Source organism: Emiliania huxleyi, assembly GCF_000372725.1.
Source record: "Emiliania huxleyi CCMP1516 chromosome Unknown EMIHUscaffold_21, whole genome shotgun sequence".
NCBI lineage: Eukaryota > Haptophyta > Isochrysidales > Noelaerhabdaceae > Emiliania > Emiliania huxleyi.
The window spans coordinates 94,188-119,036 of record NW_005200507.1 but is presented as its reverse complement, the minus strand read 5'-3'; the positions used below and the strand labels follow the sequence as shown (position 1 = coordinate 119,036).

At 64.6% G+C, this 24,849-nt stretch overlaps 4 protein-coding genes across 4 annotated transcripts; 3 read left to right on the top strand and 1 right to left on the bottom strand.

Annotated features, from left to right (window-relative positions):
* The first annotated feature begins 5,383 nt into the window (after positions 1-5,383).
* On the top strand, positions 5,384-6,466 carry EMIHUDRAFT_463076 (hypothetical protein). Its single transcript, XM_005780710.1, has 2 exons — positions 5,384-5,881; positions 6,232-6,466. The coding sequence occupies exons 1-2, from the start codon at positions 5,449-5,451 to the stop codon at positions 6,402-6,404; spliced, it is 606 nt and encodes a 201-aa protein (XP_005780767.1). The 5' UTR covers positions 5,384-5,448; the 3' UTR covers positions 6,405-6,466.
* A 5,324-nt stretch (positions 6,467-11,790) lies between these two features.
* EMIHUDRAFT_99844 (hypothetical protein) lies at positions 11,791-14,432 on the top strand (the record flags this gene model as incomplete). Its single annotated transcript, XM_005780709.1, has 4 exons — positions 11,791-12,720; positions 13,171-13,342; positions 13,398-13,784; positions 13,822-14,432. 4 exons carry the CDS (start codon positions 11,791-11,793, stop codon positions 14,430-14,432), a joined length of 2,100 nt encoding a protein of 699 aa, XP_005780766.1.
* Positions 14,433-15,311: 879 nt separating this feature from the next.
* EMIHUDRAFT_99843 (hypothetical protein) lies at positions 15,312-19,100 on the bottom strand (the record flags this gene model as incomplete). The annotated part of the gene is made up of 5 exons (XM_005780708.1): positions 15,312-15,383; positions 15,436-15,679; positions 16,603-16,608; positions 17,184-17,271; positions 18,458-19,100. 5 exons carry the CDS (start codon positions 19,098-19,100, stop codon positions 15,312-15,314), a joined length of 1,053 nt encoding a protein of 350 aa, XP_005780765.1.
* Positions 19,101-23,488: 4,388 nt separating this feature from the next.
* Positions 23,489-24,712, top strand: EMIHUDRAFT_204147 (hypothetical protein; the record flags this gene model as incomplete). Its single annotated transcript, XM_005780707.1, has 2 exons — positions 23,489-24,127; positions 24,194-24,712. The coding sequence occupies 2 exons, from the start codon at positions 23,489-23,491 to the stop codon at positions 24,710-24,712; spliced, it is 1,158 nt and encodes a 385-aa protein (XP_005780764.1).
* Between the last annotated feature and the right edge of the window lie 137 nt (positions 24,713-24,849).

Sequence of the window (24,849 nt, the reverse complement as noted above, 5' to 3'; positions counted from 1 at the left end):
ACGGCAAGGCGGTGTCCGCCCCGGTCCCGGAGCCCCGTCTCCCGGTTCCGTGGGGCCGTCTCCCGGCTCCGCGGGGCCCAAGTGTATTCGTTTTGGGCGTGTTTGGCTTTGATTGCAGTCGGTGTGCGCGTTTGGTAGTCAAAACGTCGCCTTCGCCGCCCCCCGACCCCGCCACCCTCGCCGCCCACCCATCGCCTCACCACACTGCCGCCCGCCTCGGCCAGGCCCGAGCCGCCTCCGCCTTCATGCTCGAATGTGGTGTTCTCTGTACAAAACAGCGCATGATTCAGCGAGAATCGAGAATTTTACAACAAAATCAAGAACCGAGAAGCTCTCCGCCCCCTGCCGCGCAAGGTCCGACGGCGCCTCTCGCAGCGTGAGACCGTGAGCTCTGAGGACTGAGCGTGACGTCTCACACTCTCAGCGGCGGCGGGGCTGGGCATCGAAGCCGAGCGCACCCCCATAGACAGCATCAGGGATGCGGTTTGTTACCGGGTTGCCGATCTGAGTAGTGCTGAAGCCTGGAGGGTCCTTTTTGATGAGTTGTCGGATCTTGGCGTGGCATGTCACGTGCCAGCACCAGAGGCCTCGGAGGTAGTCCTGGCAGTTACACGAAACAAATCCATGTTTCAGCATCCTCCCCGTGTCAAACTCACCATTCTTCATGATCCGTGACACATCGAGTGTCACCTTAGATGCCTGCAGACGGTCAATGAGGTGGCGAACAAAGACAACGTCGGTGATTGGCTTGAGAGTGTGGAAGGACGAGCTGATATCGATGAACTGGTCAAAGTCGTACTTGGGCAGCGCTCCACCGAGGGTGGCTGCCCTGTAGAGGTTGCGATGTGCTGCAAGCCATGAGTTAGGGCAACCATCTGCCCCACGGCAAGGGTGGCGCACGCATCGAGACTCGGTGTGCATCAGCGCCGTCTTGATGTCCTCTGCACGGTCACGCACGTTGTACTTCTCCTTGAGGAGCTGGAGGATGCGTCGGGATGGAATTTGCATGAGCTTAGTTGAGCTGTCATCTGGGTCTTGCTGCCAGTGGATGAAGCACCCAAAGACTCCACCACCCGATTTGAACGCCTCCGCCTGTTCGTTGGCGAGAGCAAACATCTGGCGGTCCCAGACATGGCCGGCCTTGTTGGTGAGGTCCATCTTGAGCGACATACCCACGTCATCGCAGCTCTGGTGAAAAAGCCAGTCACAAAAATTGGGCACAAACTGGGTAAGGCCACAGCGCTCAAAGTTGATAGATTGTTTTTGCGCGCCGTTCATGCCCTCGAGACCGTTGTTGTCGTTGGGAATGCCACCCATGGAGTTGAGTCCAACACGGCAAAGCTTGACACCAGGCGGCAGCCAGCTCTTTTGAAAGGCCAGTGCCAGCGCCTCCTCCTACAACGATTCCCGATACAAGTCAACCAAGCGCAAACCTTCAACTAAGGAAGAGGGGTGTGTGCTATCTGGGCGTTGCCTTGTACACCTTTGTCCACTTCTTGATCATCAGCCCCCACATGCCGCCCTCGAGGCGGGCAAACTTTTGGTTCTTCCCCGCCTCGATGTCAGCCTTGCACTTGTCAATCAACTCCTTGGTCCGTGCTTTTGCGTCCTATCAAGTACCATACAGAACCATGCGAGGAGGGGCTTTCTCGGGAGGCGTCAAGGCCAATCATCTCGGCCTTGTCTAACGTCCCCGGGGGAGGCGCCTTCATCAATGCCTTGTTCTGCGCGAGCCATCGCTCAGCGTGGATGACACAGAGCCCGCGGATAAGGCTGGCACCAGGCTCACCTCCAGCACCCTCCTCAACGCCCTCCTCGCCCTCTGCGCCGGCTTCCTTGCAGTGACCGAGAAGCAGATCCTTGCCAGCAACCCAACGGGCCTGATGATCGGGACCATCAAACCACATCCAAACACCGCCATCGTCGTCCACTGGGCTGAAGAAGTTCTCAATTGCGTCTGTGCCAGTGAAGTATGGGAGGAGGGCGAAGTTCCCCGCCCCAGCCTCTTCTGCATCGAGAGTGCGCGCAAGCTTGGCAGATCCTTTGTTGAAGAGGATGCCGTTGCACAGCGTGGGCTCGTTAGTGTGGACGAGGGCGCCAAGCGCCGCGCTGACACGCTTCCCCCTCCCCGCCGGGTCGGGTTTGCAGGTCCAGGTGAGCAGCGAAAGCGGATCTGCTTGAAGGTCTCGGAGAGCGGACAATGCCCCGTGAAGACCGAGAGCGACGAGAGCATCCAAGCCAGCATAGACGAGCTGACTGTCAGAGAGAGGGGAAGCCTCCCAATCTGAGAGGGTCTCCCCCTTTGCAACCCCCACTCCAGTGATGCGCTGAGCAAGCTCAGTCAAACTCCACCTGTGTACGAGAGGAGGCGTACGGACAGCGAGCAGCGAACAAGCCAGCGCGATTGGGTTTTAGTGGCGTGGGGTAGGGGCAACACACTTCGAGCGAGGGTTGATTACCTCGGGTGGTCCGAATATCTGTCTGCCCATGAGCATGGTATCCTCGACAAGTGCGCCACCCATGCCCTGACGGAGCGCTGGGTAGTCATTTGCGAGCCTAGTCAGGTCGGCCTGGACGTTGTGGCCACAGAATCGAATGTTGTCGGTAAGGAAGTCAATGAAGACAGGCGGAAGCGTGTACAGAGCGGTTCCTGAGGCATCCTGGTCGCTGGTTTCAATCTCGTACGCCACCAGAGAGATGACATGGACATGTTTGCCAAGGAAGGTGTTCCTGCTGGCCAGAGATAACACCGCCGTCCTGCCATTGTTGAGGCCACCTGCGGTCACGCTGGCTAGGTTCGGGGGGGCGGTCGGGGTTGTGCTACAGGGTGGGTGGGTGCACAGAGTGCAGCCGCCTGGTCGCTCTCGATTGGTGTCCTGCGATTTCCACTCGCTGTCAAACGCGACGACCTCTTCTGTCTCCGCATAGTTTGTGTAAAATTCGAGAAGGTCAGTAATGTCAGCACCGTTCCAGTATTCAATGGCATTGACGTCAATGGTGAAAGTCGGAACTGGCGTGGTGTGTTCTTGTTCTTGTGCGCCACCAAACACGACCGCGCAGGCTTTGTCCGCGACAGTTGCTCCGTCAGCCATCAGGACCGTTGGCTTCCACTCCCAGCCAGGTGGCGGCGGACTGAGCGAGCGGCCCATCTGTCGCTCGCTAATCTGCCGAAGTTCCTTTCTGTGCTGCTGTGCGGTGGCGGCGTCCTCGGCGACCGCAGCGTCACCTTCAGTGCGGCTTGCGGGTTGCAAAGCCACCCCCGGCATGACAACGCCTCCACCCTCGTCGGCGTCGCTCAGGGGTGAAGGTGGTGGAGAGGGCTCATCGTGCTCCTCCGTCCGCTGTCGGCGAGGCGGGGGCTCATCGTGCTCATCGTCGTCATCGTCATCCTCCGAATGGTCTCCATAACCCTGCTGCAGTAGCTGGAGCCCAGTCTCCTCAAACGCACACGTGGTCGGCTGCTCGGCGGTGGCGGACACTGCCAGTCCCCCACCGAGCAGCAGCCAGATCTTGCGAGGGTTTGCGTTGAGGCCGGCGGGGCAGACGCGATGCCAGCCGTCTCGCACCTCGTCGAGAGAGGTCGCCATAGTCTGCTGCTGTCCGTGGAGCCGTACTGCGGCCGCCGTCACGATCGCGATCCTCGGCGCTGTTGCCAATGCTGCAGTCGGCGCCGCGGCGCCGAGCGCGCGAGTGGCGCCGACGGCCAGCCCGGCGCCACCTCCCAGCGAGCGCATGAGCGAGAAAACGCTCATGAGCGCCCGGCCCAGCGCACGTGATCCGGGGCGCGACGGTTCTGGCGGCGCGATTTTGGGGCGAACCGTTTTGGGGGGCGGGCGATGCGCAAACGATCCAATCTGCCCTCGTGATCCTTATTGCACCCGTTCCGGCGCTCATGATCCTTATTGCGCCCACTTCCGGCCGCTGATCCGTATTGCACCTGTTTTGGCGCTCTGATCTCGAGTGCCACCCTTTGCAGGCCTGTGATCCTGACAGCACCCCTCTCAGGCCTATGATCCTCAGTGCGCCCCCTCCAGGTCTGCTGATCCCCACAGACCCTGCCGTGGGTGCTTGATCCTGAGGCGCCCCCCCGCCGGTGCTGTGATCCTGAGAGGGGTGTCTGTGATCCTGAGCCGCCCCTGCCCCATGGGTGAAGGTGGGGTACCATACCAACTAAAGTGATGGTTGGTGGTACTCTCCTGCAACCATAGTCCTTCCTGTGACATGGCAGGCCACTCTCAAGCTCTACAAGCATCAGATCACCCACTTGGGGAGGGTTTGACATCGTGATTTCCGCGGAAATTTTCTTTTTTTACTGTGAAATTTCCGGCGTGAAGAGAGGGAAACCCCGACGGGAGGGCCCAGACCTACCCAACCGACCCCGTCATGAGGCCCACAAAAAACAAAAATAAATACAGCTACCCCTTTAGGGGTGCCGGTACTCGCAGAGTGTGGGTAAACGAAAGTACCGTATTCGGTACTTTCAAGAAAGACACCGAAAAAAGTCGCCGCGGCAGTCCACGACGAGCCAGCCAGCTGCCGGCTCGCACGGCAGCCTCTTCCTATGGACCAGCCTCGACTTCCATACAGTCAACATTTTGTCGCTGCGTGCTCGTGGTGAGCTGTGGCGGCGGTCGAAGTTCGCCCAGATTCGGTGACGAGCGCCGGACGATAGTACCGCCTCTGTTCGCCCTGTGCATGTCAGGCCAGGCTGCAGCAGGGCACTACCAACGTGCTGCCCTGTTGCAGCCTGACTTTGCCCACTGTGCACAGTCGCCAGAGCACCACCACCGCCCGGCATCGTGTCACGGCGAGCTCCTTCTGCGCCCGCTCGCGAGGCTCTCGCGCTGGCACACTTTGGCCATCTGCTGCTCGCGTTCGGCGAGCTCTTCTCCGCACTCCTGCCACGGTGCCGTCACCACACACCTTCTGGCTGGCCTGAGCCGCGCGGGGTCGCCGGCGGGGGCAACGCGTCGACCTCTCTCTCTGGCGCACCACGGGCCGCAACGGCCTGCGAGCAGCGTGCGCGAGGAGGCAGTGTGCCGGCACAGTCGAGCCGGAGCATCGGGTTCTTGATGCATCTGGGGTCAAGTTTGACCTTATGTGGTATAATATGCAACAATAATGCTATGCTCTCACCCAGCCTTTTGAGATATGATCCCTCAAAGTCGAATTTTCGTTTACTGGTGACCATAGTACCGTTTGTCTTGAGTTTGCGTTTCTTCAAACGAATCCTTTAAAGTCTCGACAATCACTCAGCTGCTTATGTGGCACCGCAGAGGCTCCCTTGGGGATGCCTGAGGCCACCCCAACCACACACTAAGCCGTACGTAGACGCATTGCGCGCTACTTTTTTCGTTTACCCACCCAGCCAACCTCCGGCGTGGATTAGCAGGGTTTGGACGGTCGGGCGATGGTCGCGGCCGCTGCCGCTCTCCCCGCGGCGCGGCGATGGGGCGCACCGTTGGCTCGTGGCCCGTCCACCCTGAACGAGGCTCCTGTCCGCCCTCGGCCGGCCGATCCGATCGGCGGGGAGCCGCCTCTGCGGCCGACTCGCCGGCCCGACCCGCCGCTCCGGAGCGGCGGTGCGCGCCAGCACAAGTTCGCTCCGCGAGCGAGGCGGGGCGATCCGCGCGTCGATCTCAACTTCGCCCTCGACCTCGACGGCTTCCAAGAGCGCACTCTGAAGCTTGCCTACACTCTCTACGAGAGCTCGCGAAAGCGTCTGGAGATTTGCGCTCGACGACGGGCTACCGGCGTCGACCACAAGAACTTGCCGCTGCGGCCAGTCAAGGCACGACCGTGCGGCCCCACCGCCTGCAACTGCACGATCGACTACCGCCACTTGACGGCGCCCAACATGATGGGAATCGATGCGAGCATTGTGCGCGCCACGCCCCAGCCCGCCCCGCCCCCCGCCCCCCGCCCCCCGCGCCCGCCCCGCCCCGCCCCTTGGCCGCTCCGCCGCGCTACCACCGCCGACGCGACGCCGCCGCGCTGCCACCGCCTCCGTACCGCGCGCCGCCTCGCTCGCGCAACCACTCCCAGCACCTCGTCACCGCCACCCGCCCCGACACGCCGCCTGCACGCCGCCAGCACTGCGCCGCGACGCGACGCGGCGCCGGTGCGCCGCGTGCACGCCGTCGCAGCGCGCGCCACCGCAGCGGCGACACGCGCTCCCACCGCGTCCCTGGCCGCATCGAAGGCTGATCCCCTCGCTCCCTTGCCGCGCAGGCGGTCCGATGGATGAAGAACCACCGCGCGAGACTCAAGCGCGCGCGCCAGGCACGGGAGCGCCAGGCGCTTGCGCCCCCGGTGGCGCCCCCAGCGCGCTGACGCTGCTGCCACAGCGCACTGAACTTGCTGCTCGCTCTCTTGTGTACCGTGACTGCTTTGTGCGCTGTTGATAGAGTGTGTGCGCGTTTCTGCATAGCCACACATGAATACTCCCATGATCCCATTGTGTCTTTGCTGTGAGGAAACGGCCCCTCACCCGTTTTTCGCGTCTCGCCGCCAGAATCGGCCTGCCGGCCTCCTTTTCGGCTCTTTCTGCTACCGAATATATAGCGACACATCCAATTCTCGGTCAGGTGTAGTGGATCACCTTAAAATCCTGGATTAATTCCTGAGCCCACCCAGCCCCACCAGACGGGTGGCGCGAGGTGCCCGGGCCACTTTTTAGCGCCTCCCGAGCCTCCCGGCGCCTCCGGTGGCCTCCTTAGCCCTCTCCCGCAGCCTCTCTCGGCGACGTGGGGAGCGGCTGCCGTCCACGGCTCGCACCGGCTCTTCCAGCGGCTCCACGCTTGCCGCCCGTGGCGCCCGCGCCACGCACTGCCACGCGGCCGCTCGAGAGAGCGGTCGACGCCCATACTGCTGGGCGTGGCGCTCTATCGGTAGACGCTTCAGCGTCGCTGCTTGGCGGGGGACCCGTGCCTCGACGCGGCGGCGCGGCCGAGTACGGCTCGGTGGCTCAGCGCGTCGCCACGGATGAGATGCGTTCCTGCATGTAGGGGGAAGCTCCAAGAATGTTTCGTTCTACTTGCAGGAGAGGTCCAAGTAATTCGAGTGACTGCATGGCTCTTCGCGTCGAGGATGCGTCCACGCTAATGACTTTCTTGATTGGAAGCGCCGTGTCTTGCGGCACGTGTTGTGACAAACTAGCCGCTATTAAAGAATATGGGAATGTTATCTAGTTAAGGCAACAACCCGAGCGACATCTCAGATAGACTCTCACTGAGAGACCACCTCAAACAGAGACAGACCTTAGACAAATAAGAGACAGGGACACACACACACACACATACACGCGCGCGGTGTACCCGCTGCGTACGTCATGCGCCTGAGCCTATCTCTACTCGCATGCGTCCTCAAACCTGCCCGCACGCGAGGTCGTACTCGCTGCGGGCGAGGTAGACAGGAAGGTATAGAGATCGCGAGACGGCGACCGTCGCCAACTCGTCGCGACAGGCGACGGATGATGTCACGCGCGTGCGTCGTATGTGCGCGGCCGACTACATCGAAAGCTCCAGCGCACACCCGAAACAAAGGTGGCCACAAACAGAGGAAAGTCACTACTGACGAACAAGCAGCCAGCACAACAACAGCACACTCTAAAGTAAGCTCTAAGGCGCCGTAGGCGGTGTCTCCGAGACAGTGTCTGCACACACACCACACACACACACGCCCCACACACGCACACGAACACACACACTCACGCGCGCGCACGCACGCACACCATGGCACAGGCAAGAAACACACGCATGTCACCGCTACGAACCGGTGGCGGCCACCACCACTTCCCCGCGCGTGACCTGGCCGCCACCAGCGGCGGCGTCGCCAACAACGACCGCCGAGACCACCGCCAAGGCGCTGGGGCGGTACTGCGGGTTGTTCGAGCCAGGGCACCGCTGGGACGTTGGGCCGTGCGCAAACATCAGCCCGGTTTTGATGAGCTTCGTCGACTTGTATTTGCAGCCTTCATACGTACAGCGCCACACCTGTGGTGCTGCCGCGGCGGGCAGCGGCGCGTCCGCAAGAGGCAGAGCGGCCGGCGGAGGCGCAGCTGCCGGCGCCTCGACAGCCTCCACTCCGCCGCCGTCGTCGTCGCCGCGCGCTCCCTTGCCTGAGGCACGTCTCGCCTCAAGGCTCTTCGCCGTGGCGAGCGCAGCCTTGATGCTAGGCTGGATCTTTGACACGTAGCACCTGTGGTGGTCCGGGGCAGAGATGGGAGGGGGGGGGGGGCTGTGGGGGAAAAAGCGGCAAGTGCACCTGGCGTGGTGCCGAGGGTGATCAAAGGGGTTCGCTGTTGCATCCTGCGGGCGGACGTCGGCCTCCAAGAGCAGCCACTTGCCCCTCAGCGCAGGCAACTCGCTCTCGTCGCCAAAGACGACGGAACGGCCGCAGCTGTTGCACGTGAGCGGGGCACCGCGCGAGCCCTCCCACCTCGGTGTCCAATCCTGCCCACTCGCCTTCCCCACAAAGTGGCTCGAATCCTCGTTCCACTCGTACCCATGGAAGCGCTCCGTGACCGCCTCCACGAGCTTGCGCGCCTCCCCACCAATCCCCCCCTCATCGTCTGGCTTGGCGACGGGGTACCCACCCTGCATGTTGAGGCTCTTCATGATCGCGTCGTGCATCGTCGCGTCGAAGCCAGCCGGCGTCGGCACGCTCGCCAAAGTCGAGTGGGTGGTGCCCTGCACCTGCAGCAGCGCCTCAAGGTGCACGTCCGACTCGATCGCTAGCAGGAGGTGTCGCCGCTGCTCGCTCGAGCCGTCGAGCTGAAGAGTGATGCGGTCGGCGTTCTTGAGCTGCCGCACCGCGGGCACGCTGTCAACAGCTGTGCGCCAGCCCTGCCAAGCCGACGTGGTGCTCCGGGACCAGGAGAAGACCTTCTCCACAGGCGCGACCAGGTCAAACACGAGGGCAGTCGCGGCAGGCGAGCTGTCGGCCAGCGGGTCCGCGGGCATGATGATGTGCAAGCCGCGAACGAGGTGGGCTGGCAGAACAGCGCGGAGGCTCCTCGCCTCAATCGTGTCTCGCGCAGCGACATCGAGCTCGACCCCCTCGCTGGGCGCGGCGGTGTAGCGCACGGCGACGGTGAGCGCCGAGGACTGCCATGACGCGGTGATGTTGCAGATGCTGTCGCTGGCCTCACTGGTGCCCGCCTCGTAGTCATGCTCAGCGCCAACGAAGGAGAAGGTGTTCAGCTTCACGACGACCTTCGAGGGCAAGCTGCCCGCCGCGCCGCCCGCCTCTCCGCCCGCCGCCCCGCCCGCCTCTCCGCCCGCCACGCCGCCCGCCTCTCCGCCCGCCGCGCCGCCCGCCGCCGCGCCGCCCGCCGCCGCGCCGCCCGCCGCCGCGCCTGTCGGCGCGCCGCTGCCAGCAGCGGGGCGAGGGCCTCGGCGCGCGACTCGCGGAGCTTCGACGCCATGGTGGGGTGCCGCAGGACGGCCGCCGCCACCTGCGAGTGGTAGACGAGCAATCCGACGCAGCCCTCGATGACGTCGTCGCTGACGAGGTGCGCGGACGGGTCGGCGGCGTCGGCGTACGACGAGTTAACCTGGCCGAGCGAGTCCGACAGCGACTCGAGCTCCTGCGTCTGCCCCGGCGCACAAGCGGACCGGATCGCATCCCAGACGGCAGCGAGCCGCCGCTTGCGCTCCGGCAGCGACGCCGTCGAGTAGCCACCGGAGAAGCCGCCCGCGCCGCTCGCGAGGAAGTCGCGCATCTTGGCGAGCATCGTACCGCGCGTGTCGCCGGTCAGCGAGTCGACATACGCCTCAATGCAGTCCCATGCCTCGCCGGCCTCGAGCCCCGCCAAGCCGCCATCGTCGGCCGCCCCGCCGGCTGCGCCGCCCAGAGAGAGCTTCAGGCTGCCGCTCGTGAACAGCGACTCCAGCAGCGACACACCCGAAGCGCTGAGGCCGCCCCCGGCTTTGCCTGCGAACTTGCTCTTGCTCGGCGGGTGCAGCAGGACGAGGGTGAGCTGCTCGAGAGTCACGACCGGCTGCAGCTGCACGTGGCCCACAGGGTACTCGACCAAGGCAAAGTACTGCATCTGCCCACTGCAGCCATTGTTGAAGGCCTTGCGCCCGATGTTTGGCAAGAGGAGCTCAGTGGTAGTGGAGAAGCTCCCCTTTGGTGCATTGAACACCAGAGACGCAACCGCGCTCAGCGAGATTACCTCCCGAGCCGCCAAGTGCTGAACACTGCCTTCCTGTGCGCGCACATACTGCGTGCCGTTCATGCGGAAGGAAGAGCCGTCAGGGACGATCTCGAAAGGCGGCGACTGCACGCCCACATTGTGCACACGGAGCTCCACGGTGCCGCCTCCGATATCCAGCCTCAGCACCGGCGGCGGAGCGGAGAGGTCAGTGTTTTCGTCGTCCGCCGACGATCGCTCTGCAGCCTCGCTCATCTCTAGTGCGGCACAAAGGCGACGATTGACGCCGATCACGGAGGAGGCGACGGCGAAGCACAAGCAGGCGGGCTCTCTATGCGAGCTTGTCTCGACTTGTCGCGGCGCCGGCTTTGTCTTTTCTTTTTACCGGTTGTCCGAGATATTCCCAAAACACATTAACACAACAAAGCTCGATACTCGTAGACGGAGAGAGAGAGAGATGGTCATATTGGAGTGACACAGACTAGTGAAAGAAATCACGACTCTCATAAATCTCTCTCAGACTAGACACTCTTCACTCAGCCAACTTGGCTGCCACACGATTCAATGTTCTGCAACTGAGACTCACCCGAGACCTGCAGGCTGCTCGTCAGCACTGCTGCACCAGTGGACACACAGGCAAGCTCACACGCGTGTCTGCTAGGTCGGCGGAGCTTGGTTGATGGGGGCGGCACCGCCCTGCGGAGAGCGGAGAGGGCGGCGCTCGCCTCTCCGGAGTGAGCAGGCGGCAGAGCGGGCGTCAGACACGTGAGCGAGCAGAGTCGGGCGATCGACGCGTGTGCCTGGATCTTTCGCGAGCAGACGGTCGTCGGCGCCGGGAAGACGGGAGAGAACCAAGCGTCCGGCGTGCGAGCGCGGGCTGCGGAGGGCCGGGGTGCGTGTGCCAAGGACGCGCTGCCCGCGCGACAAATCACCGGTCGCAGCGCAGCCTTGCCCGCCACGCCGTGCCGGCAGACACGCGCGCGGGAGGTGCGGAGCGGGCTCGCGGTGAGTCGAGGTGGCCGAGACGCAGGACCGCCCGTGCGGCGAGGCTCCAGCAAGCGACTGTGCGGGGGGCGAACGGCGTGCGGGTGGGCGGTGGGCCGCGAGAGAGTCACGCAGCGGCGCAGGTGGGGCCGCAGGCTTACCGCAGGCTACGAGGAATCGGGCCGTCGAAGGCAGATACGAGGCGCAGCGAGTGCGAATACAGGAATAACCCGCACGCAACGTGCCGAACCGACCCGCGTGCACGATCGGAGCACCTCTGACGCGGCGCGAGAAGCGCTGAGTTGAGGTGCCGCGGCCCGCGGCTGCAGCGTGTCGAAACGGCGCTTTCGGAGGCGCCGCGGTGGTCGCCGAGCGCGCGGAATCGACGAGAAAATATGACGGCGTGCCGGCCGTGGGCCCGGACGACGGCGCTGGCGAGCCGGACCGAGGCCGCGGCATCACGGTGGCGAGCAGGAGGGGCTTAGGCTGTTTTCACGTGGAAGCGTAGGTGAGCCGAGAACGCTAATCCTGGGTGGGTTTGGCTGATTATGCGAGTAGCTTTCGCGAGCAATCTGCCGACGCCGAGCCCCCGACAGCTTGCGAACTCTTCACAACCTCCTCTCATCGACCACCACATCTTCAAACCAATGCTCGGCCTCTCGCTGTACGCTCTCGCGGCCGACCCGCCCCCCTTCCACCCCGTCTCCATCCCCCACTCGGGCCTCGTCGACGGCAGCTCGTCGACGGCGCTCATCTCGGCGCTCGCCTCGTCGGGGGTCGTTGCCATCAAGGGCATCCCGGGCTACGCGGCCCTCCGCTCGGACATCCTCGCGGCGACCCCGGCGTGTGCGGCGACGCCCGCCGCCGCCGCGCACACCTTCCCCGACGGCACCACCCGCCGCACGCTCGCCACGCACAGCCTTCCGGGCGCGGGCAGGGTGCAGCCCCTCGCCTCGGCCGAGGGGGAGTGCGCCGCGTTTGAGCGCGCGGCCGCGCCCTTCCGCGCGCTGGTGGCGGCCGCGACCAACCTCTTCGCCGAGCGCCTCTCCTCCTCCCTCCGCGCGCGCGCGCCCCTCCTCGTCGCGGAAGACGGGACCGAGTTCAACTCTCTGCACGACGTGTCGACGGCGGGCGAGCACCTCGAGCACTTCCACGCCTACACGCGGGCGACTCCCTCCTCGCACGGCCCCGCCTCTCCCCCGACCATCGACCTCCACACCGACCAAGGCATCTTCATCGCCTTCACGCCCGCGCTGATGGTCTCCGCCACAGGGGAGCCGGACGCGGCTGCAGACGCGGGCCGCTTCGAGGTCGGGCTGGCGGACGGGTCGCGCGCGGAGGCGCACTTCGACCCCGACTCGCTCGTCTTCCTCCTCGGCGACGGCATCCACCAGGTCCTCCCCAAGGACGCGGCTCCGCGCCTGCGCGCGGCGCCGCACGCGCTGTCCGCCCCGCCGACCGGGGCCGGGGGGGCGCGGGCGTGGTACGGGCGGATGGTGCTGCCGCCCAAGGAGGCGGTGATCCCCGCCTCCCTCTCCGAGAACCGCAAGACCTTCGGAACCCTGCGCGCCATCATGGTGGAGGCGACCTTGGGCGGCGTCGAGGACCCAGAGGCGACGGCTCACCGGACCCCCCCCCCCCCCCTTTTCCCCCCTCACCACTCCTCCTTCCTTGAACCCCCCCCCCCCCCCCCGGTCCAAGCAGGCGATGTCCCTCGGCTGCTCCGCCCCCGACCTGCGGCCCACCCACCGCGAGCTCTCCGCCTGCGAGGCGCGAGATGCAGATCGGAGATGCAGATCGGAGATGCAGTCTGGCAGAGACTGCACATGCACAAGCAGAGAGGGGAGGACCCCGCACAGCGCGAGCTCCCCGCCTGCGCCGTGAGAGATGAGCCGAGAGCCGAGCCGAGCCAAGCCGAGCCGAGATCCACCAAAGAGTGCTCGAGACGGGCCGAAAGGAGCCGACGGCGCGCCGCGAGCAAGCCCCTCTCCTCCCTCTCTCCTTCAGTCTCCTCCCTGCTCCTTCAGGCGGGGACCATCTTTTGCTGGAACCGGTGCATGAACACGACCGAGGACCGCGGCGTCTGGTACGGCGTCTCCGACGAGATCTGCGCCGAGCAGGGCAAGCAGCTCCAGTGCACCGACGTGCGGGGCCACATCTACAACTCGAGCTACGACCGCCACGGCGACCCGAGGGCCCGTCCCCTCCCTCTCCCCCTCCCCCTCCCCCTCTCACCGACGCCACCGGGCTGCAGGCGACTACAACCCGAACTGCGTCGCGCCCGGCGCGCCGCACGTCAACTCGGACTTCCCGACGCTGCCCGGCTACCCAACCGACCCGGAGGTGTGCAACCAGGAGGCGTGGGACGCCTTCTCGGCGACGGACGGCTTCGAGTTCTCGACGGCGCTCGGCCCGCGGGGCAAGCTCATGTGGAACGTGGTCGAGGGCGAGGGCGGCCCCGCGATCGAGTCCAAGATGGCGTACAACGGCCTCTTCGGCTACACCTCGTGGGGCCTGCGCAACAACGCCCTCGGCGCCGGCAAGAACGGCATGCAAGGCGCGTGGGTGGCGATGGCGCTGCCGGGCGACGACTACACGCTGACCGGCGACACTCAGCCTGAGCCTCGAGCAGCGTCGAGCTGTGAACAGCGTCTCTTCACACCTCTGGCTGTGGACAGGCGGGCTCAACCTCAGCCTGCCGGGCTCCATCCTGCCGTACCAGATCGACGAGGTGCACTCGCGCTTTCGCTTCTGGAAGGGGTCGGGGCAGCCCGACTCGGCCGCCAACCAGGGCCGCCACGGCGAGCCCATCCCCACCGTGCCGGACACGCTGTACAACAAGTCGATCCACGCCACGGGCTGCTTCTCCTCGATGTCCTTCACCGCGTCGGTCCTCGGGGAGGAGGCGATCACCATCGACGGCTCCGACAACGTCATCTGGGCCGCCAACGTCGAGAACGCGTACGTCGAGTCGCACGGCCGCTCCAACCGCGGCATCGTCGTCATCGAGTGGCGCACCGGCGCCACCGAGTTCCGCGACTACCCGCCCCCCCCGTTGCCCGCCCCGCCGCCGCCCGCCCCGCCCGCCGCACCGCCCTCGTCGGGAGGCGGCGGGCTCTCTGCGGCCGCCATCGGAGGCATCGTCGGCGGCGTGGTTGGCGGCCTCGCCGTCGGCCTCCTCGCCTACTACTGCGGCCTCAAGGCTGGCTGGTTCGCCACCGCCGGCGACAAGACCGCCGCCAAGGGCGCGAGCTACCAGCCCCGCCAGGGCACCGAGCAGCGCATGTGAGGGGCAAGCCCCCGCAGGCTGTACTCGCAGCCGGTCTAGTCGCGCTGGACCCTCCTGGGCCTATCGGCCGCCGGGCAGCAGCATGTAGGGGGCCTTGACGCCCCCGATCCCCCCCCCCCCCCCCCTTCTTCGCAACACGATCCTCGCACACACAACCCCGCGTGCCCCTTCCCCCTCCCGCCCCCGCGACCCATCTGCGCGACTGGCATCACGCCTCGCGCAAAGGCGCAATCTACGCATCACCTGGAGAGCGTCTCCGATCTTTGCCACCCCTCCCCCAATATGTCACGCTGCGCTCCTGACGCTCACTCGCCGTCGTGTCGATCCACCCCTGCACACGTCGGCGTGAGAGAGGATAATGGGACAGCGATGATTGACATCTCTGCACACCTAGTTTGCAATATATGTGTATCTAGAGGAACGGATACGGACAAAAGGGGCCCGGCGGGGCGCCGCGCGCAGCGCCACCGGCACCGCCATTTCACTGAGGGTCATGCCTGCAAAGAGTTGTTGAAATGACCCTCTTTGAAATGGCCCGCCGACAGGGTCCAAAAAATTTATTTCGTCACTGAAATAACCCTCAAATTTGCGGTGTGGAGTTGGGAGGGTCGTGGGTTTATAGGGTTATTAGGGTCCGTCAGGGTCATAGTCTGAGGGTTAGGTTTCTGGAGCCTCGGGTGCTTTTAGACTTCTGATCGGGTCAGGGGAGAGGGGTGAAATTCTGAAAAACGTGCAGCACTTCTAGCCGACATCGACAAAAGTCACTCTCTAGCCCCGCGGCGAGCGGCCCCGCCGGAGGCGAAGAAAATTTTGCCATCTAGCGCACTCTAACACACATTTTTGCACAAATCGACGCCTCCAAACAAGGTCAATAAGTCTTCACTGCAGCACGCCCTCGAGCGAGTAATGCGTCTGTAGGCCAATATAGAGCTTCTCGCGCGCGCTCCTCAGCTGGCGGTCCGCAGGGCCGCCCGGGCGAGAAGCGCAAGCCCGCCAGCCGCACCATGTGATTCACGATGATGAGCGTCTCGGCCTCGAGCAGCGTGTAGGAGCGAAGCTTGCCCTCGCACTCGCGTTGCTCGAGCCTGAAGCCACTGCGCCTTGACCACGAGATAGCCCGCGGGGATGGTGTCGGTGTGTTGACGACCGTGTCCTCGGCCAGCGTGTGCGCCTGCCCCTTGAGCACCGCCAGCCAGTAGAGCACCTCGAGCGACTGCTCGCGCCGATCTCTGCGCGGCGACAGCGGCCTTGAACACGTCTCCGGCCAAGTCGGTTACGGGGAGGGCTACTACGAGGTCTTTGCGCGGGGGTGGTCGGGCGCCAGGCGCCCAGTCGATTGCCGCATAGTTCGTCGTAGTAGCCCTATCATAAACCTCTTATTCACACCTTGCACTTTGAAAAAAGAAATATCCGACCTTTGTCGAAGATCCGGAGGGTTTATCAGAGCATCACCCAGAGTGCGACATTTACCACTTCGATCGTCTCGGAGCGCCAACTTTTAGCATTTCGTCTCAAAAAAAAATCGGCGCTCCGGGCTCCGCGCGCCGGAGGTGCAGTAAGTAGTAGCTATTGTCCCGCGAAGTAGTTCCCGCACACTATGGCTAGAAAAATGCTGTGCTGCTCGCCTCGAAAGCGCCCCTCGCAAAATTTTTGCGCGCCTGCGGCGCGCGACTTTTACCATTTTGCCCCGGGCGGGCCCACTTTGTCGTTTTGCCCCAACTCTACGCCTAGGCGTGCTTTTAGCGTTTTGACCCAAATCGGCCGAACTTTTAGGATACCCTCAGACTATGGTCAGGGTGTTAGGGTTAGTTATACAACTCTAGAGAGCGCGGCACGGCGGGAACTCACCCTGTGCGCAGGGCTGCGCGCGGCGACGTCGCGGCCGCGCGTGTTGGCCGAGCGACTTTATGTTTGGCCTGTGCTTGCCGCGGCGTCGGCCGACAGGGAGGGGGGGGGGGGGGGGGGCGTTGGAGGAGAGCGGTGAGGTACAACTGACCGAAACTGTCGAGTAGGACTAGGAGGCCCGGTGCTTAGCGTGCAATGTGGAGAGCTAGGGTGTTAGTTGGGCTTCTTGGGTTAGTCTTGTTGTGTCCACACATATCGGCCAGCGTTGCAGAATTCTGCGCTGGGATCGGGCCCCAGCGCCGACGACTAAGACTCAGCCCCGCACGCTGACCTAGGGTTAGCGTTAGGGTCAGGGTTAGGGTTAGGGTTAGGGTTAGGGTTGGGGTTAGGGTTATTAAGCGTTAGGGTTCGAGGTTAGGGTTAGGGTTGGGGTTAGTCTTGTTGTGTCTGCATGCCAGCGTTGCAGAATTCTGCGCTGGGATCTGGCCCCAGCGCCGACGAGTTAGACTCAGCACCGAACGCTGACCCAACCAAATGCTGCAGGGCGCCAGCCACCTCTTACACGCGGCCGGCGCCCTCTCGCGGCAAAAGGGTAGAGCGAGCGGGCAGAGTCGCGATGTCTGCGTACCGGCGTGCCGATGGGCGGCACACGCAGCCGAGAGAGGCCCTGTCACGCCGCCCACCTCTCCCAGCAAGACGCCCCGGGGCACGACGAGCGCGGGTGCCGCGTACAGTCCCGTTTCCGGTGGCCTCTCCCGGGCTGCCTCGGTCCCCTGCGGTCGAACTCGGCGGACCGGGCGGCGCGCGAAGAGAGCATTGCGCGGGCCAAGGCATCGTCGCGGGCCCGTCGTGCGCAGGTCGCGCGCTCAACCTGGCCAAGAAGAAGGAGGACAACTAGGCTGGCACCAGACGGGCCTAAGACGGGTCTTCGAGCAGGAACGCAGGCCGTTCATGAGCTCGCCATCAAAGCGCAGCTGCGTCATCCGGCGGCCGCCTGCTCTAAAAATGATCGGCGCCACAGAGCCGGGAGGTGCACGCGGTCGGTCGCGGGAGAGCGCAATGCGATGGCCTAAGCGAGGACGGCTGTGCGCCCGCGTCGGTAAGACGGTAAGCCGTGTCTGAGGAGGTGAACGCGTTCGTGTGTGGGTGTTCGCCGCCTGTATAGGGAGGTAGGCGGTCCCGCTATGGATATGTAAGAGCCACTAATGCAATTGTTGGCCACCTTATGCACATCCATGCCCACGGTCCGTAGGACGTCGCTGATACGTCCTGTATTTTGGTGCCGTGTCAAGCCGGGTGGCGGCTCAGTGATGCGTCACGCATACGCCTCGCTTTACGCGTGCAGACAGAAAGCGCGATCGGTGATTTCAAATGTGCTGCGTATTATGCGCACGTCTTCTGCACCCATCGTTACCACCGACCTTCTGGCCGCTACGCACCACGCACCACGCATCTGTTTTATGTAAGCTTTGCCAGAGAGGCTCTCTCGGGGCGCTACGCACGGTGTATTACGCACACGTCTTACGCAGTGGGATCGTAAATCGGGGCCGGGTGGGCCTATGACCGACGCATTACGCACATGCACTACGCTCTCGACCGTGAACGGCGGCGGAGAGGGGGTTACGCCTCATGTATTACGCACACGTCTGATGCATCGCTCGCCATGGCTGTCCGGGGGGACCTTACGTCCCACGTACTACGCACACGCACGACGGATTTGACTGAGAAGTGGCGGCCAGCAAGGGTTACGCCTCACGTATTACGCATACGTCTGACGCATCCGCCCCACCTAACCCCTAACCCCTAACCCCTAACCCCTAACCCCTAACCCCTAACCCCTAACCCCTAACCCCTAACCCCTAACCCCTAACCCCTAACCCCTAACCCCTAACCCCTAACCCCTAACCCCCTAACCCCCCCTAACCCTAACCCCTAACCCTAAGTTCGCGCTGCCGCTAGGGAGCTGCCATAAATTGGCGCTGTGCCGCTAGGGCTGCCATAAGCTGGCTAGGATTGTATGTGCGCTGGTAACAACAGACTCGGGCATAGCCCTCGACAGCCACCCCCTAACCCCCCCACCCCCCCCCTTTATGTGCGCGCACTGGCGCTGCCGCTAGGGCTGCCATAAGTTGGCGCTGCCGCTAGGGCTGCTGCATAATCATGAGCCTGTCTCCAAACACCTCTCCGACGCGCTCGACTATAGTCCAAATTGGACGATGGACTATATGTCGGGTTGGCGGCCATTTGCTCAGGCGTCAGAATGCTGAGCTCGTACACTGGCAGCTCCGCAGAGGTTGAGGACGGCGGCAGCGGCGGCGCAGAGAGATCGCGGGCGAGCGTGTCCATGCCCGCCTCCCTGCGGGCGTAGAAGAGCGCCGCCTCCTCGGCGGTGGCGAAGTAGCCGAGATTGACCATCTTGCCTCCAACCCTCACATTCAGCTGGTACTTCTGGCTGCCTTTCTGCTTCGGGCGGTAGCAGACGCCTTTGTAGCCGGTGTTGCTGCTGCTACTGGCGGTGAGGGTGAGGCCCTCCCTCTCCGCCTGCCGTATCGCCTCGGCGCCAGCGGGAGTGGGAGCGGGGCGGGGCTGCAGCAGCTTGGCGGCGTCGGCGCGGCCGTACTCTGACTGAGCGTAGGCGGTGGCCGCCTCTTCGGCGGTGTCGAAGTAGCCGAGGCGGACATGCTGGCCGCCAGCCTTCACCTTCGCCTGGAACTTCATTTTGCTGCGGTCGTAGGCCACGTTCTTGTAGCCAGTCGTGCTGTTCTTGGAAATGGCTGGGATCAGCATAACGCCCTCTGACGACGCGGTCCGAGGCGGGGCCATCATGCAGCGGACGCACGTAAAATTTCGCGAGTTTGACAATTGGGATTCGATTTGGATTGAGCAAGGCAGCGCGGGAGCCTGAAATCATTGGCCAGGCAATCGTCTCGCGGGCGTTTTGGCGAGTGGAGAAACATAATGCGTATACGTAGTACGTCAGCGCCTCCAGGCTGTCTGTGGCGCCAGGAGGGGATACGTATGCGGATACATGATACGTCATGCGTAACGCGGTCGTCGATGGGCCTGAATGGGTAAAATTATGCTGCGTAAGTGCGGGGCAGGGCCAACATTGAAGTATTCTGTGCTGTTTTCGAACCGGATGCGCGAGTTGCAGCGGCTGCTCGAGGATGTGCGCTCGGCTGTTGATACCTTGGGCAAGCAGGGCTGGCTGCGACACATGCTCAACGTGGGCAGGCGCACCACGCTCTCACAGCTCGATTTGGATATCACCGACCAGCTCAACCTCCTGCTCAAGTTCTACAACCTCGCCCGCGACGCAGACATCCTCGACCGGCTGCAGGCGCGCGAGTACGCGGTGGGGCCGGGAGGACCGCGCCGCCATCATCTATTCCGCGCGCCTCGTCAGGCAATGAACATCGCGTCGCCGTGCGTGCCTGACTACTGCGGCCAGACAATGCACGACATGTACTGCGGCCAGGCAATGAACGACGCGTCGCCGTGCGTGCCTGACTATTGCGGCCATGCTATGAACGACGATTCGCCCACCGCCGCTTCGTTGCTGCCACTTCCGGGCCACCGCCGCCGTTGTGCCGCCGCCTCCGCCGCGCAATGTGCCGCCGCAGCCTTCACCGCCGCCACCGATGCCTTCGCCGCCCTGCCGTCGACATTGCCGCCGCCGCAGCCCCCCCCCCTCCTACACACACACCGCCGCCCTCGCCCTCGCCCTCGCCCTCGCCCGCAAGGCCTCTCTTTATTCTCTGGCCCTCGTCGCCTGCAACACTCGCCCGACACGAACCTTAGCCCGCTCCCTCGTGACGCCGCCCTCCGCAGGCTCAACGTCCGAGCTTTGTCCCCCGTCACTCTCCTCTCATTTCAGACCCCACACATGCACATAGCTGTTCGCGCTTCCGACCAATGCAGGCGCCTTGCCTCACCCCTCTCACGGGCGGCCCCCATTCTCTCTGCTCTGCAGGACGCGCGCCGAGAGAGGCGCTACATGGAGGCCGCGGGCGCCTTCCGGTGGCTGCTCCTCGTCTGCATCCCCGCCTTCGGCCATTGCGCGTCCGCCGTGCCTGGCCCGACGGCGGTGGCCTCGGCCTTCTCGTCTGCCGTCGCCTCGGCAGCCTCCGTCGCCTCGGCGGCGTCTTCTACCTTCTCATCCGGCGTCGCCTCCAGGCTCTCCGCGAAGAGCGGGAAAGGGGCTCGCGGCCTGGCCGCCGTCTGCCTGCTCCCCGGCGCGGCGGCGGCGCCCGCGGGCCTCCCATCGAGCGCCCTCGCGTGGCTGACCGGGTCTGTGCTGCCGATTGCCGCCGTCGTCGCCGTGGGCGCGTTTGCTTTCGTGGGCAACTTCGCACGTCTGCGCTGGCGGCGAGGCAGGACGGCCGAGCGTCGCCGCCGCCGGATGGGCAACTCGACAAAGGCGACTCGCGTCGTGTCGCCGGCCGGTCCGGCCTCGAATCCGCCGTCGCCGCCGGAGCCCGAGGAGGCCGGGCCGTCTTCGTCAACGGCCGAGCTCGATCTGGGCTCGGTGAGCCTCAAGAAGATGTCCGCTCGCGGCTCGATGAAGGCGGCGGTGGCGGCGTACGACAAGGACGGCGACGGCCGTCTAGACTCCGAGGAGGTGCTCGACGTGGTGGCCGACGTCCAGGAGAAGCAGCGCGACGCGGAGGCCGCGCAGAAGGAGGCCGCGAAGGAGAAGAAACTCCGCATGGTGTTCAGAAAGTTTACTATCTTGCTCGTCGTCGCCCTCGCGATCTCGTTGCTAAGCAATCTCCTCGGTAACACCGCGATCGTATTCCTGTCCAAGGAGACACACGTCGATCACAAGATGCTCGTCGACGGGGAAGGCTCCGTCCTGAACGTGGGCGCGGCGCTGGCAAAGGTGCCGCTCTACGCGCTGGCGGCGTTTGACATTGCGGCGCTCGGGCGCATCAAACAGCTCACCGTGTCGTACACGACCGCGTCGGGCCAGGAGGTAAGCCGCAACCTCGCGATCGTGGCCACAGCGATCGTGGACAACACCGGGACGACGACTACACGACCAACGACGGTCGAGCTTGAGGACGAGGTCGGTTTCAAGGTGCGGCTGATTGGCACCAGGCGCGCGTACCTGGTCCTCCCCGACGGGACTCAGTCGCCCATCTGCCACGCCGACGCTGACTGCACGTCGGTGACGGTCAACAACGACGACCTCAAGGCCTTCGAGGAGAAGGCGGTCAATTCGCACATCGCCGAGGAGGACGCGGCGGCAGGGGCGGGGGGGGACCACGGCAACGGCCGACGCCTCAACATGGCGGAGCGGCGGCGGCTCGCGCGTCGCAGCCTCATGCAGTCGGCCTGCGAGAAGGCTGCGCTCTGCGGCTCCTGTCTTGCGGGAGGAGGTGATGGAGGTGTCGCGCTGGAGAATGGCAGGTGCACACAGTACTGCTCCTACTACGGCTACTGCGGCACCGCTGATATCTATCTAACTGATGGCGGTGGCGGTACTAACTGCATGGGTTTGGATGTCTCCGAAGCCGCACGTTGCGGGCCGAGGGGGTGCGTTGCTGGGAACCCCCTCGACGGCGGCGTTGACCTGGTCAACGGCATGTGCAGGGATTACTGCTCCGGCTGGAACGCTTGCGGTGCGCCCACGCCCTCCTCGCCTCTGCGTGCTCTACCTCCTCCGAAAGCCTGCCCACCGCCCATGCTCAGGTAACACGCCGAACTACCTCGATAACGTAAATTCCGCCACGCTCCAAAGCGGCGTTAACTGTTCGCAGTTCAGCGTCTGCACAGTCTGCTTTCCGGGCGGGAAGCACGATGGCGGCGTCCCACTGATCAACGGCAGGTGCACGGGCTACTGCTCGCATCTCGGCTACTGCGGTATTTCGGAGGTTTACCAGACCGACGGTACGAACTGCACCCAGGAAAGTGCCTTGTGCATGGAGCAGGGCGACTGCTTCGACCCCCAGCCGACGATCAAAATCTGGAGCGCGTACAGTCCTAAAGCGGCTCAGGCGCGGTGAAGGACCAAGGCGTCGTACAAAAACTCTGTGATGAACCCAACGTCTGCGAGAGCTGGCGCAAGGCAAACTGTGCAGTCGCAGGGCGCCGGCTCGTCCACACCACGGTAGACATAGCAGGCCCAGTAGGTAGAGCTATCGGCCCAGCCGCTATACGCAACCGCCGCTTGCCACCCACCCTGTCGCAGGAGGCTGCCGCGGTCGACGAGTGTACCGACACCCCCGAGGAGCTTCTCGCACCCGCTGTGGAGAAGCTCGCCTTGCCCGCCGCCACGTGCGCCGAGCTGCTCACCATCGGGGGCTGCGAGCTCGAGGTCGTCAAGGACCTCTGCGCGAAGAGCTGCGACGCGTGCGGCGGCGAACAGAGCGCCAGCCGCAGACTTCAAGGCAAGTGCGGCCATTGATTTGAGGTCTCGCGAGTAGGTGGCCGCCGCACCCAGCCACCACGGCTTCTCCAAGCACATCCCTCACGTTATCTCGCTTTCCCCTTCCAGGCGAGACGGGACGGAGGCGGCTCGCAAAGTGCCCCGTTTGATCGACAACCAGATCTACGTAGAGAGAGACGCATGGGCGGAAAACCGTCGACTCGTTCCACGACGACTCGATCTGGTGGCCTGTCTTTGGCTAATTGGGAGATAGGGAGGGGGCAGAGGGGGGGGGGGGCTTCTTGGCCCTCAGTCGGAATGGACGTCGTCGAGGAACGAATCTTCGGAGAGGGTTGGCGCACATCGACCTCGAGCGGTCTTCGGAGAGGGAGTTCGTCGCACCCACTGTCAAGACACGAGAGCACTAGTGGGTCTGTACAGGAAAATATGCGCTGTGAGCAGGTCCGGGGTGAGGGCCGGCCTTCATATCTGCTGTATTTTGATAACTGCGCCTGTCTACGAAAACCAGGTTACGCACCCGAAACCAGAGCATAAGGCGATGCGTATTCATTTTGTGGGTTGGGCATATCCATAGCGGGACCGCCCACGATTGCCTGTATATGCTCTATCCTGCGGCAAAACGGACGCGTTTTGACAATCAAAATCTACCTAAAAATTTGCGGCCGCCCTCTCGAAATTTGCTGATCAAAATTTGCGGTGGCCCGGATCGAAACCTGTGCTTTGGCCAACCGGCGGCCTGTGGGCGAGCGTCCCGAGAGCCGAGCGCGGAATCGGGCCAAGCAAAAAAGAATACACGCCTGGCTGGTCGGTGGGCAAAAAAATGCCGAACCGGCTGTCGTCTCCTCCCTCCCCGCTGCTGGCCGCCTCTGACAGTGCCGACGCCGGAGCCGAGGCATCCTCCTCTCGGGCGGCCTCCTCTAGCACCGCCAAGGCGCACGGAGCGCTTTTGGTGGCCGCGTTAATCTACTCGGGCCACAACATCCTCGCTGCCCGCTGCCTGCGCGAGGGTGTCAGCCCGATCGGCTTCTCGGTGCTGCGAGAGCTGGCCTCGATTGCTCTCCTCTACGGCTGGGCCGCCGCCCTGGAGGGGCCTCCCTCGCTGCCGCTGCGAGCGCACCGCGCCCGCTTCGCGCTGCTGGGCGCGCTGCTCGCGGCCTTCCAGCTCTGCTTCGCCGTCGGGATCGCTCTCACCGACGCGACGACGGCGGCGCTGTTCCAGTGCATCGAGCCCTCGACCGCCGCCGTGCTGGCCGCGCTGCTGGGCATCGAGCCGCTCTCTGCTGCAAAGGTGCTGTCGGCGCTCCTCGCCGGCGGCGGGGTGCTCTTGCTGCAGGCAGGGCCGCGCAGCCAGCCCGACCCCTCGCCGGCTCGCCCCTCCGGCTCGCGGCTGGCGGGCATGTCGCTCCTCTTCCTGCAGGGAGTCGGCATCAGCGCGTACTGCCTCGTCCAGCGGCAGCTGGTGCGGCTCCGCTCGCGGCGCGCGGCGGGCGGCGCCGACGGCGAGGGCGAGCCGTCGCCGCGCGAGGAGAGGCGGAGGCGCTGCCCGGAGGAGAGGCGCTGCCCGGAGGAGGAGGGCCACCCCCCTCTTTACGGCGCGGTGACGGTGACGGCGCACGCGTACGTCGGCTCGCTCTGCGTGATGCTGCTCGCCGCTGCAGTCGACTCGCTCGCGCGCCTCGAGGAGCCGCCGCCCCTCTCGGCCGCGGGGCTGGCGCCGCTCTGGAGGCCCGCCGCTCTCCTCGCCGTCGCGTACGCGGTGCTGCTCTCCTCGGTGGTCGGCTACTCGCTCCGCGCGTGGGCGAACCGGCACACGGACGCGAGCGTGCTCGTGCTGTACAATGCGGTGCAGCCGCCCCTCACCGCGCTGCTCTCCCTCGCCGTCGACCCGGTGGGCAGCCGCTGGGGCCTCTCCGAGGCGGCGGGCACGGCGCTCGTCATGGCGGCTGTGCTCGTGTGTGCGCGGGGCGACGGGCTCGTCGGCAGGCTTGCGGGCGGCAGCCGCGGCCGAGAGCGAGACCGAAGGGTGCGCAGGGACGAGGCCTGACGACACGTGACACAGACCGTTTTGAACACGCGTTTGAAACTCGATCAATGTGTGTGAGATGTGTGTATTGCGGAGAGCGTTTTGTGCGTTACTGCGGGCGCCTGTGCGTATATTGCTGATACTGTGAGAGTGAGACC